Source organism: Ctenopharyngodon idella, chromosome 6 (assembly GCF_019924925.1).
Source record: "Ctenopharyngodon idella isolate HZGC_01 chromosome 6, HZGC01, whole genome shotgun sequence".
Classification (NCBI taxonomy): Eukaryota; Metazoa; Chordata; class Actinopteri; order Cypriniformes; family Xenocyprididae; genus Ctenopharyngodon; species Ctenopharyngodon idella.
This window is the reverse complement of record NC_067225.1, coordinates 9764341-9777387: the sequence shown is the minus strand read 5'-3', so window position 1 is coordinate 9777387 and position 13047 is coordinate 9764341. Positions and strand designations below refer to the sequence as shown.

Genomic DNA, 13047 nt, shown 5'->3' with positions numbered 1-13047 from the left:
TATAAATAAATAAATATATAAAATAATTGTCTATAATATAGTAGATATGTATGTTGCTAAATTATAAATCTATATAAATATGTAAATATCTATAAATAATTCTATACAATAGATTGAGAACAGTAAAGATAATATATGTATGTATGTATAAATAATATATAAATAAATAAATATATAAAATAATTGTCTATAATATAGTAGATATGTATGTTGCTAAATTATAAATCTATATAAATATGTAAATATCTATAAATAATTCTATACAATAGATTGAGAACAGTAAAGATAAAATATGTATGTATGTATAATTAATATATATAAATAATAAATACATAAAATAATTGCCTGTAATATAGTAAATATGTATGCTACTAAATTATAAATATATAAATATATCTATGTATATAAATATGTAAATATTTATAAATAATTCTATACAATAGATTGAGAACAGTAAAGATATATAATATAGATGATATATAATATATGTATATGTACAATTAATATATAAATAAATAAATATATAAAATAATTGTCTATAATATAGTAGATAAGTATGTTATTAAATTATAAATATATCTATATATAAATATGTAAATATTTATAAATAATTCAATACAATAGATTGAGAACAGTAAAGATAATATATGTATGTATATACATATATATAATAAATATATAAAATAATTGCCTATAATATAGTAGATAATTAAAATTATAATTTTGACGATATAGCCTAATTTATACAATATATAAATTATATATTTTTATTGTTGATTGTAGATCGGTTGTCCAGGTAATTTTAAAACTGGGAATTTTCAAATAACTTAAATTAGTAAAATTACAGGTCTGCTCTAATGGCAGTGTGAATTTATAATTATCAGCCGTGATATTTGTCATCAGTGTGTGTCATTCTAATAGTCTGCCGCATGAGGGCGCTTCACCTCTATTCTCTTATAAATCGGCCCCCACATCGAACAATCGGATCCCGGAGACAATCTGAAGACGAGGCGTTTCCAGTCGCTGTCTGGTCTGCTGTGCCTTCCTGGCCGTCTTCTGTTGCCGTTCCCCTTGTTTGGAATACGGACGAAAACGCTAAACGGATAGTTTCCCAGCACAATATATCATGGAAACAGAGGAAAAATCCTGAAACGAAGATCAAAAGATAACGAACGCGAGGGATATAACGACGAATGGACATTTTAATAGTCGGGAACCACGAAACGGATGTTTCCCTGTCCAGAAACTGTGTGTTACCATCGAGGAGACTTGCGGTCCCGGGATGTCCCATATAACTGCGCTAAACTCCGATTAGGCAAATGTATGCGGCGCGTGCTTTGGAACAAAGGGAAAACAAAGTTTGATGTGATTTGTTAATTTGGTTTGTTACTACAGACACAGACTCTCAGTAGTCAGATTTCACAGTCATCAGCCGGTTACATTTGATGCTTCCTGCTGAAGGGAAAAAAAGCAGTGAAGGTTAACGCAAGACCTTTAAGTTTTATACTATTTTTGCCATTCTAAAATGATGCTTTTGATGCTGTATTGAAAAAAAATGTGTGATGCTGGACTCTCCAAAGCACAAATATTATTGCCTGACTGCAGCCTGAAGCCTAGCTCTACAAGTAACAGAGAATAAATCCGAATATATTGTCTTTGAAGAGGAGGAGAAAAGAAAAACATGGCAGTTCAAGGCCGAATAACAATTCTTGACGTTGGACTGATTGCAATGGTGGTTCTTCTGGGTCCTGTGGCTGGTAAGTAATAGTTAACACATAGTAGCAATAGAAAATATCATAGAATTACAGTAAAATTGCAGTTCCACACCCTAGTTTCCCAAATCCCTCCATATCCTCTCAAAGTGAAGGCATAATTAATTGCACACTGTGTGTGTGTGTGTGTGTGTCCTGCCACTTTTGTGGTGAATTCACTGCCACCCACATCCATCAGGAACTCTTCATTTCCTGAGTGTGTTTGTTTGTGTGTTTGTGGATAAGTAACTATGCGAGTAGGTGTTTATGAGTCAGTAGAGCCACACTTTTTGTGTTATTGTGTGTATGGATGTGAAAATATAAATGTGTGCCTCTGTATATGTGTGTAGGTGTGTGTTTGTGTCCATTTAAATATTATTTCTCTCCTTATTTATGTGTGTGTGCGCGCTCTTTGGCACCAGCCCCTGAGCTGCAGTGGAGCTACTGAGCATCACACAGATAAGATAAGAGCTGACCCTGCTCATGGTTCATGAAAGGAGAATAAGGCTAAACACTGATTAGCTATTAAGACAAGCATGAAACTTAATTTCTCATCTTGCGGTTTGATGGTTTAAAGGACACATTATGGCTTGCCGATTGGCCTTGTCCACAGCAAACCCTGCAGGCTGACCATCGAGGATGGAACCAGAGCCAAATATACTGTATGCTCGGACAGATATATGAGTACAGAATGCTAAAAGCTCGCGTGTGTCCACTTTAGATCTGAGCCAGCCTCAGATTTGTTGCTACTATGGTGCTATAAATGTAGTGTTGTGATTGTTTAAAGGGATAGTTCACCTAAAAAATGGAAATTCTTTCATCATTTACTCACCCTCATGTTGTTTCGCCTTAGAAAGCGATTGTGTCTCTTAAACCGCTTGATTCATATGGATTAGTTTTACAATCTATTTATGAAGTTTTGAAGCATCAAAGTGGTAGTTGCGTTGCTATCAACGCAGGGACACAAATCTCTCAGATTTCATTAAAATATCTTAATTTGTGTTCCCTGGCCGTAACCACCATAGACATTGAGGGGGACATGTCTGCCCAATAATTAGAAATGGTCAAATTGTCCCCCCCCCCCAATATTTGATATTGTTGATGCTTAAAAGTAAAAATTTTAGGCTGGTTTGTCTCAGCGGTCTAACAGCGCTCATCACTGTCAGAATGAGTGAGCTGGCCAATCAAATCAAAGAAGGCGGGGCTTACTGTTCACAGAATACGAGTGCGAATTCCAATGCGACGCTTTCGTTTTAGCAGTAAAAGAGTGCGAGTAGCTAAACATTTAATATTTGACGACTGTTATATGATTGAGATATGCAGCGGCTGACAGTAATATACGGTGATGCAGTGAACTACTCAACATTTTCATGAAATTTCGTCGTTTTGATTGAAAACATGCCATTATTTGATTAATATGATATAATTAATGTAATTCATAACTGAATGTGACGAGACAAGAAACATTTTGTGTTTTTGACATATTTGACATTATTTCCTTAAATACCTTTTAATCTTTTAATTATTTAATTTCGTTAAATAATAAAAAAAAAAGACCCATTAACGGGTCTTTAGGTCCTTTTAAAGGATTAGTTCACTTTCAAATAAAGATTTCCTGATAATTTACTCACCCCCATGTCATCCAAGATGTCCATGTCCTTTCTTCAGTCGAAAAGAAATTAAGGTTTTTAATGAAAACATTCCAGGATTTTTCTCTTTATAATGGACTTCAATGGCCTCCAAACGGTTGAAGGTCAAAATTACAGTTTCAGTGCAGCTTCAAAGGGCTTTAAACGATTTAAACGATAGTTTTTGGTAACACTTTACAATAAGGTTCATTAGTTAGTATTAACTAACATGAACTAACCATGAGCAATACTTTTGTTACTGTATTCACTAATCTTCATTAACGTTAGTTAATGAAAATACAGCTGTTCATTGTTTGTTCATGTTAGTTCATAGTGCATTAACTAATGTTAACAAGATTTTAATAATGTATTAGTAAATGTTGAAATTAACATTAACAAAGATTAATAAATGCTGTAGAAGTGCAGTTCATTATTAGTTCATGTTAACTAATGGAGATAAAGGGATAGTTCACCCAAAAATGAAAATTACCCTGTGATTTACTCACCCTCAAGTCATCCAAGGTGTATATGACATTCTTCTTTCAGACAAATATAATTGGAGTTATATTAAATAATGTCCAGGCTAATCCATGCTTTATAATGGGAGTGGATGGTGGCCCAAATTCTAAAGACAGAAAAAATGCACTCATCCATTATAAAAGAAGTCCACACAGCTCCGAGGGGTTAATAAAGGCCTTCTGAAGCAAAGTGATGCGTTTGTGTAAGAAAAATATCCATATTTCAAACTTTATAAACTGTAATCACTAGCTTCCGCTAGCTGTCGTACGCGCATTCACAAGAAAGTGGCGTCCCAGCTTATGATGTAGGACGCATGCGCAGTGTGAGCTCTGGTGACAAACACGGAAGCGCAGAGAAGAGAGCAAAACAAAACACCGGTCACGAATTAAATGTACAAAACTAGGATTTGTTACGAAAAATGTCGGAGGATTTCGATATAAGCCAAGACTTTTTTTGCCCAGCCATATTTATTTGAACCGGAGTATACCGACCAGGAACTCCGGGAGATGGAGGAGGCTGCAGCAGCAAAACAAACTGAAAAACTGTTGGCCGAGGCATGTTTATATTGTCGGAGTACATGCCAATCACTAGCGAAAACCATGTTAGCCAAACCCCGTAAGTCACATCACCAAAAACAGCAGGCTAAGAGGGAGACAACACACCCAGATAGCGAGCAGTAAACAAACCGCGCAACTGATAGAGAGAGCGGTAACTCACCCATCTGATGAGCTGAAAGTGGCGGAAGAAGCAACAGGGTAGAGAGCTCGCTGCTGCCCGATGGCAAAACTTGCAGGCAGTAAAAATTGCAGTCAACAATCAAGTCCAAAGCACCAACAGTTAGAATTGGAGTAATCCGAGAAGCACAGTAATCCAATGGTGATATAGAAATACAAATAAAGCAGGAATCCGATCAGTGCAGCAAAACATACAAACAAACTAGTGTTGTCACGGTACCAAAATTCTGGTAGTCGGTACCAATACCATAACAATTTTACGGTTCTCGGTACCAATTTCGGTACCACAGCAAAATCTGTTGGAACTATTTTACTATTTTATATAGCCTATTTTAAAAACATATTAAATATGGTAATCATACATATAAATATTTGGAGCGTGTGTGTATGTTTGTGTGTGTATATATACCTCAATGAAATAAATTTTGAAATATAAAAAAAATAAATAAATGCTCAAACATCCATTTTGTAACAGACGTGCATGTTTATTTTAGCTATTCCTTCAGTGAAACGACACACTACAGCCTGTAAAACTATGAAATAAATATCGGTAAATAATGGTAACCTAATTAAGAAAGTTAAATATTATTTTTTTAAAAAACATTCATTTTTTATTTCTACACAAAGATGTGTCATAGCCTACTGCTCTGCTCTTTGAGAGGGATGAAGGTCACGAGCAGGAAAGAGACCATTTCGCTTTAATAATATCTTCATGTTATCTGATGTTACAAGGAACTGACACTTGTTGTTACAGGTCTGAAGAGCGAGTTTTATTCTCCGCAGGGGCAAGACATTCAGGCTATGTTTGATTTAGTGCTGCCAGGGAAAGCGAAAGTAAAAATCACCAGCGTGTGTGAAACGTGCTATACAAATAAACTTGACGCGCCTTATAAAGTCTAATAACAAGCACAAACTGTGTTAAATAGAAATTGACGTGCAAGCAAAAAGGTTTCTGTCCTACTGTGTTTTTTCTACTTTAAAAAAAGGTAAAGAATGCGAATAGCCTATAAAAGGTCTAAAAGCGAATGGAAGAAAGAAGCGCTCATAATCCATTTCGTGAGTGAAGATTTGGGAAAAGAAACAGAGATTCCATGTTCAGTGGAATAACTAATGGAATATTGTTTAATTCTCTGCTAATCGGGTGACCAGATCGCAATTCGCAAAACAGAATACAAAGCTTAAATTTATGGACTCACGTACCTCTTTCATTCGGCATCAACCAAAATGTTTTCATGGCTGCGATGTCACATTTAATTGCTAACCTATTATTTGTTTTGTAAACAAAGTTTTGTGCTTCACTCGTGTCATATTCAAGTAAATACTGGCACAGCCCTATCAGTGGTTACCGAATATACCCGCATTCTCTGCACTACCAGTACTACAGAAATGCGGGTATCGTCGCATTTTCAAAATTTCAGTACCGACTTGGTACCGAAGTACCAGTACTTTTGACAACACTAAAACAAACAATCCAGGTTTGAAGCGGCAGCCAGTCACGCACAGCGCTCTGCATCTCCCTTTAATGTCGGCGCACGTAATCTCAAAACTTTAGCATTGTTGAAGCAACCCGGATATTCAGAAGAAATCAGCATTTTAACACTAATAAAATGTAGAGTATAGCTCAAATAATTCGCTTCTTCACGTGGATTTCATTTGCTGTACACACTTTGGTTCTCGCGAGACTAGCATATTCTCCGGAGCATATTCACCGGAGCTCACGCTGCGCATGTGTCTTACGTCACAAGCTGGAACGCCACTCTCTCGTGAACGTGCATACGACAGCTAGCGGAAGTTAGAGATTACAATTTATAAAGTTTTAAATATGGATATGTTTCTTACACAAATGCATCGCTTTGCTTCAGAAGGACTTTATTAACCCCCCATAATGGATGAGTGCATTTTTTCTGTCTTTAGAATTTGGGCCACCATCCACTCCCATTATAAAGCATGGATTACCCTGGACATTATTTAATATAGCTCTAAATATATTCGTCTGAAAGAATATACACCTAGGATGGCTTGAGGGTGAGTAAATCATAGGGTAATTTTCATTTTTGGGGGAACTATCCCTTTAACTAAAGTTAACTAATGAACCTTATTGTAAAGTGTTACCATTTTTTTTTTACAACTAATATGTAGAACAATTTTTAAATTTCTATTTCTGCCACAATGATAACAAAATAATTATTAGACACCAAAATAAAACCATAAGCATTATTATTCAGGTTAGTTATATATATGGTGAATTCAGGGTGATTGGGACACACTTTTTGCCATAGAGATAAATTGGAAAAAGTGTCCCAATAAACCTGAATTCACCCTATATTAGATCCATCCATTCATTCTCCAAACAGCTTTATCCTCTACAGGTTCACAGGGATGCTGAGGTCTATCCCAGTGCCTCGGGCCACCCTGGATGGATGGCCAGTACATTTCAGGGCTATTAACATTAGATTAAAAACATAAACTTAAAGGGATAGTTCACCCAAAAATGACAATCTTCTTTCAGACAAACACAATCCGAGATATATTTAAAAAATATCCTTAGTCCTCCAAGGTTTATAATGGTTGTGAATGGTAACTCACATTCTGAAGACAGAAAAAATGCATCCATCCATAAAAAAAGTAATCCATACGGCTCCAGGGGGTTAATAAAGGCCTTTTGAAGCGAAGGGATGTGTTTTTGTAAGAAAAATATCCATATATAAAACTTTATAAATTCGAATAACGAGCTTCCGGTGGACGACCGTACGCATATTGCGCACGTCAATTTGGGCGGAAGAGCAACCTTTGACCCGAACGCAATGACGCAGTGACGCAATGACGAATGTGGAGGCGAAAAGAAGAGAGCAAAACAAAACACTGGTCACAAATTAGAAGTCTAAAACGAGAAATTTTGAAGAGAAATGTCGGAGGATTTTGATATAAGAGAAGAGAAGCTTGAGTTTGTTGCCCAGCCATTTTTGTTTGAACCGTGAGAAGCTTACGATACTTCTACATCCTGCGTCATACATCGCGTCAGAGGATTACTCATTTGGCGCAAGTCAACTTGCGCATTCTGCGTACGGTCGTCTACCAGAAGCTCGTTATTCGAATTTATAAAGTTTTATATATGGATATTTTTCTTACAAAAACCCATCCCTTCGCTTCAAAAGGCCTTTATTAACCCCCTGGAGCCGTATGGATTACTTTTTTTTATGGATGGATGCATTTTTTCTGTCTTCAGAATGTGTGTTACCATTCACAACCATTATAAACCTTGGAGGACTAAGGATATTTTTAAATATATCTCAGATTGTGTTCGTCTGAAAGAAGATTGTCATATAAACCTAGGATGGCTTGAGGGTGAGTAAATCATGGGATAATTTTCATTTTTGGGTGAACTATCCCTTTAAATGCCTTGGCCACTAGCTAAAAAACAAGATGAATTTGAATTGCTAAGATTACTAAAACTAAAAAAACAAATGAAATCAAAATAGAAATATAAGTAAAAAATAAAACTAATAAAAATGACAAAATCACATAGCAAAATTACTGATTAAACTTATATTAAAATGAAAACTAAACATAATAAATACTATAATAGTATACATAATACTGAAATAATAATAATAATTTAGCTTTTAATTTTTTGTGAGTAGTTGAATAAATTTCGCAAACACACATTACAATATTAAATTTATATTGGTCTGTCACTAGGGTGTTTTCACAGCAGTCTTGAGCTTGTGTATAATGTGAATACCGCAAATGACCTGAGGCCCTGTACACACGAATACGGGTATTTTCAAAACCGCAGCTTTTTCTATGCGGTTTGGTCGTTCGTCCACATGCAAACGCAGTATCCGGTCACTGAAACCGAACATTCCTGCCAGGGTGAAGATTTTTAGAAACTCCAGTTACAGTGTTGTCGTGTAGATGGTGAAACCGGAGATTTTGGCTTGTGATGTAAGAACCTTTAATAACCTTTTTTCCAGGCTTCTGATTGGCCAACATGGCTTACGGTTAGGGTTATATTTGCCACCTGTTGGTTTGTCATGCTCTTGACAGCGCTTCATAGTGTGTTTTTGCATTTTCATGTGGACTTGATATTTTTTTAAAAGATGAAAGGAGGAAAAACTCAGTTTATAAAAATACCCGTGTACGTGTGGACTAGGCCTGAGACTCATCTTTACGGTTTCCGGGGGCCTCAGCAAACAGCAAACTTTTAAGGGGGCCTCAAGTAAAATTATTTAAAATAAGACAAAATGAGCATTGAAGCCAATAATAAAAATAAAATAAAAATCAAGATAGGCCTATTATTTTTTATACTTTATTTATTATAACAAATATACAGAAAATCCACTATGCAACAAAAAAAGAAGGAATATTCTGATATTTCTTATTATATGATCAGAACCTCAACAACTGTTCTTTTTCTTTGAAGAACCAGGATTCCCACTGGCTTGATAAACATGGATATATAAGGAAGCCTAATTTTAAAAGTGTGGTTTCTAAACCTGGAAAAATGTAATGTAATTTAATAAAATATTATTTCCATCTACATTTTTATAATATACATTTTTATAGCTTTGCCAAGCTCTAAAATACTTTATTTATTTTTTTAAAAAAGTACCGTAGCCTTTGAATACTGTTGTGGACCCCATGAAACAAAGTTGGTATGAAAACACACTGATTTTTCACTTTGCTTCAATGCATATTCAAGTTTCCTTTTGACCTGCGACATGCACTCCAGTATTTGTGTCTGTCCGTGTGTGCAGTTTCCTCCCCTATAATTCTTCTTTTGCTTGTGACAGTAATTTTGTGTGCTTCCTGAAATAGTCATTTCTTTCCATAGTGTGGGATTTCCTGGGTTTTTGTGTAGTTCTTTGAGTGTTTATACACCACACATTAGAGCTCGTATCCTAGAACCCCAGCAGGACAGTAAATGTCATGAACTCCATAGAGGAGTTCATGCATTTGATTCTGTGAGTTGCGAAGCACCGAGACAATGTCCTTTCAGTTGTGTTGTTCTGATTCTTTCTGTACTCTCTGTAGTATGTTGATAAGGGTGGCTTATCTCTGAAAATGCTTTGTTTACATACCAAGGTTTAAAAGAATATTTCACTCCAAAATGAACAATTTGTCATCATTTACTCATCCCCGTCTCATTCCAATTTCATATTATTCTCTTTTTCTGTGAAAGAGGGTGATCTACAGTTTTGCTGTAGATTGTTTGGCAGTTTGGCTGTTTGTTAAGTTGACATAAAAGTGAACCTAGTGGAAAAAGAACCCAGTTTTCATTCTATTCCTGGCCTTGAAAGTGGACTCAGATCTCAAAATAAAGTGATGAATTTGGAGCACCTAGCTTTTTGAATGCAAATAGGTGAAAGGGGTTCGATTCGCTTTAAAGTTCATTTGGAGCATTCATATTTTCAAAATTCATCCAATTTTTGCAAAACAGAAAGCATAGGGAAGTGTATGATCAGTCAAACAGATTATCGGCCTGTCTGTGTGTTAATCAACCCAAAAGTCAACCTAGTGGAAAAAGAACCCAGTTCCTTTTTACATTCATTCTGTTCCTTTAAAGTGGACTCAGATCTCAAAGTAAAGTGATCATAAATCAGGATCATAAATGTAGTCCATATGACTTGTGCACAATATTCCAAGTTTTCTGAAGCCATACCATAACTTTGTGTGAGGAACAAACTGGTAATAGGGTATTACTGATCAAAAATTGGATTAAAAATTAAAATTCTGTACGATACGGATAAGACAATTATTTTCATGTTATGGCTGATAATCAATAAATGGCAGATATTAAATTCTATACTATTTTGTCTAAATAAATAAAAAAAATTAAAAACTAAAATCAACCGTTTCAAAATTTAAATGTTGTAAATGTAGGCATTTAAATGTAAAAATCTAAATTGGCTCTTTGGAAAAATGTGCGTCTATCTACATTTTTGCAAAACTACTAAAACGTAACTATACAAACAATTCACTTCAGTTTCCAGCTGAAATGAAAAAGAGAGGCAGTAAACAACAACTTTATTCCTTTTCACACAAATGATGATTACAGCCATAGATTATTGATTAATAAAGACTTATTTTTGCACAGTTCTGTGTGAAGTTGACAATATTATGTCATAACCTCAGAACACTTTTACCATAGTGCATGATTTGTAAACTAACACATTTTGATGCCTGCATTGCATAAATAACCAGCTCCAATTTTTTTTTTTTTTTTATGAAGTAGCCTAAATAAACTTGCTCAGTAGCTCACCTGGTACAGCATTGCACTTGAGGAGCGCTCAGATACAATTGCTGTAAAACATGAGTCACGATAAAAGAGCCCAAAGACTTGTAGAAGCAAGCTAAATTGGCATGGTTGCTGCAGCAAATAAATTTTTATCTCATATTTGCTTTTGTTTACACGATCAGTCAGGTTTAGGGTTGTGTACTATGTGGTACAGTTCAAGTCATGTCGAAAAGATCATATTTACAAGCTGAACACACTTGAACACCACCACAAAGTCGTAAATACGATCTTGGGATTTCCTTTAAGCCCCGATCTTTATGAGTTTCTCAGTGAGAAACGTGGCGAAATACCACAATCTTTATAGGTATTTAGCAGTGACATATTCAGGCTTTTTATATTTACAACAAAATAAGCTAATTCCCTGCACAAAAAATAATAGCATTGTAATATAACAATATACGATAAAGTTTACAGTGGCTTCATAAATAATTAAAAACATTAAAAAGCAATTATTTGTTCTTCATTTTCTAGAAGTACAGTTTAAAACCTTGCTGTATGTTAATTAAGCCATCTTGCTTTGATGAAAGTGACTCGAACGCACCTGATGTCGTAAACACGACTTCCAGCTCGTAAATACGAACTTCCTAGGAGGATTTGAATGTGCCATTATTTTCAAACATGATAGAGCATTAACCTTTTAGCGCCACTCACCAGACATTTCATTTCTGCCGTGATACATACAACAACAACCAATGTAAACGTTTACATTCCTCTGTTTCACATAAAAAGTAACATGCTTTTAGTGCCGCTCACAGAACAAATTGAAAGTGCTGCGAATTGTGCAAGAAGTGAAGTAATTTTACAGAAATGCCGTCAGACACGTTTTTACAACAAGCTTAAATAGGGGAAACAATTATGCACAGTTAAATATATATATCCAATACTGACATATATTGTGCATCCATAACTGATCTTTTTTTTTGGTTACACTTTATTTTAAGGTGTCCTTGTGTAATGACACAAATAAGTTCTGAGTAATATTGAGTCATATACTTGATGGAGTTAGTGTTTGGTTTAAGATTAGTTGCTTGTAATTATGCATTGTAATTTATGCAGAATTTACTATTTACTATAGTACGTACATGTAACGTGTAACAAGGACTTTGTAAAATAAAGTGTCACCCTTTGGATTTGTAAGGACTTCTTTTATGGTGCCTTTTTTCATTTTTGAATTTGGGTGAGTAACTGATGACAACATTTTAATTTTACTGTAAACTGTTGGTTTAAATGCGAAACATTTGCTCAATTCCTATTGCGGGAATTTTGGGATGATGGTAAATGACTCTTTTTTTGTGATAATAGTTTTTATTATGGTAAATGACTCTTATTCACCTCTGACTCACTCACTCTCTCTCACGCACACAAATATTTCTTATTTTGTGAATATTTTAGTGTACTCAAATGGTTTAAGTAGAGCAGCTGGGTGAAAGTATGGCTGGATGGACAGATTGGAGGAAAGGCAATGGAGGGTTTTTTGGCTGGAAGCGTTAGATGTGAATCAGTATGTAGGTCGTGAGCACATTGCTGTGCTTTGTAGTGCTGTTTAGAAGTGGAGAGTCATGAATTATCCACTTCACTGAGTTGGATTTTGTTTGCTGTTAAAGTGCTTCATAAACTGGATTGCAGTGGTATCAGGTTGCCCACGTTATAATTTAATATTATTTTGCAGATTTTTGATGAGGAGGCAGTAAATGCTGTCATGGAGCTAGGCTACGGGACAGCACTGGCTCTCATATTCAATTTGATGCGACAATGTACTATTTTAAGGCGTAATATATTTATTTTTCTCTCTTTCCATCTCTTACTTTTTTCTTAATGCTGAAGCAAATCAGTTTTTCTCTACTCACCATGTCAGAAACAGTCATCTTGGACACACACACACACACACACACACACACACACACACACACACACACACACACGTTGGGTTTTCATGTGGACTTTCCATAGACATGATGATTTTTATACTGTACAAACTGTATATTTTACTTCCTCCCCAATGTGCTTGTCACTTGAATACAGAGAGGGATGAATAAACCACATGATTATCCCGATATGTCAGCCTGTGTCAGAGTCTCTCATTGGCTGACTGCTCATTAGGTTGATGTGTCAGCCAG

At 35.3% G+C, this 13047-nt stretch overlaps 1 protein-coding gene across 1 annotated transcript in view; it reads left to right on the top strand.

Annotated features, from left to right (window-relative positions):
• The first annotated feature begins 958 nt into the window (after positions 1-958).
• bmpr2a (bone morphogenetic protein receptor, type II a (serine/threonine kinase)) overlaps positions 959-13047 on the top strand; it is a 31793-nt gene continuing 19704 nt past the window's right edge. Inside the window, 1 exon segment of the mRNA XM_051895958.1 lies at positions 959-1757. Coding sequence (XP_051751918.1) covers positions 1682-1757 — 76 coding nt within the window. The 5' untranslated portion in view covers positions 959-1681.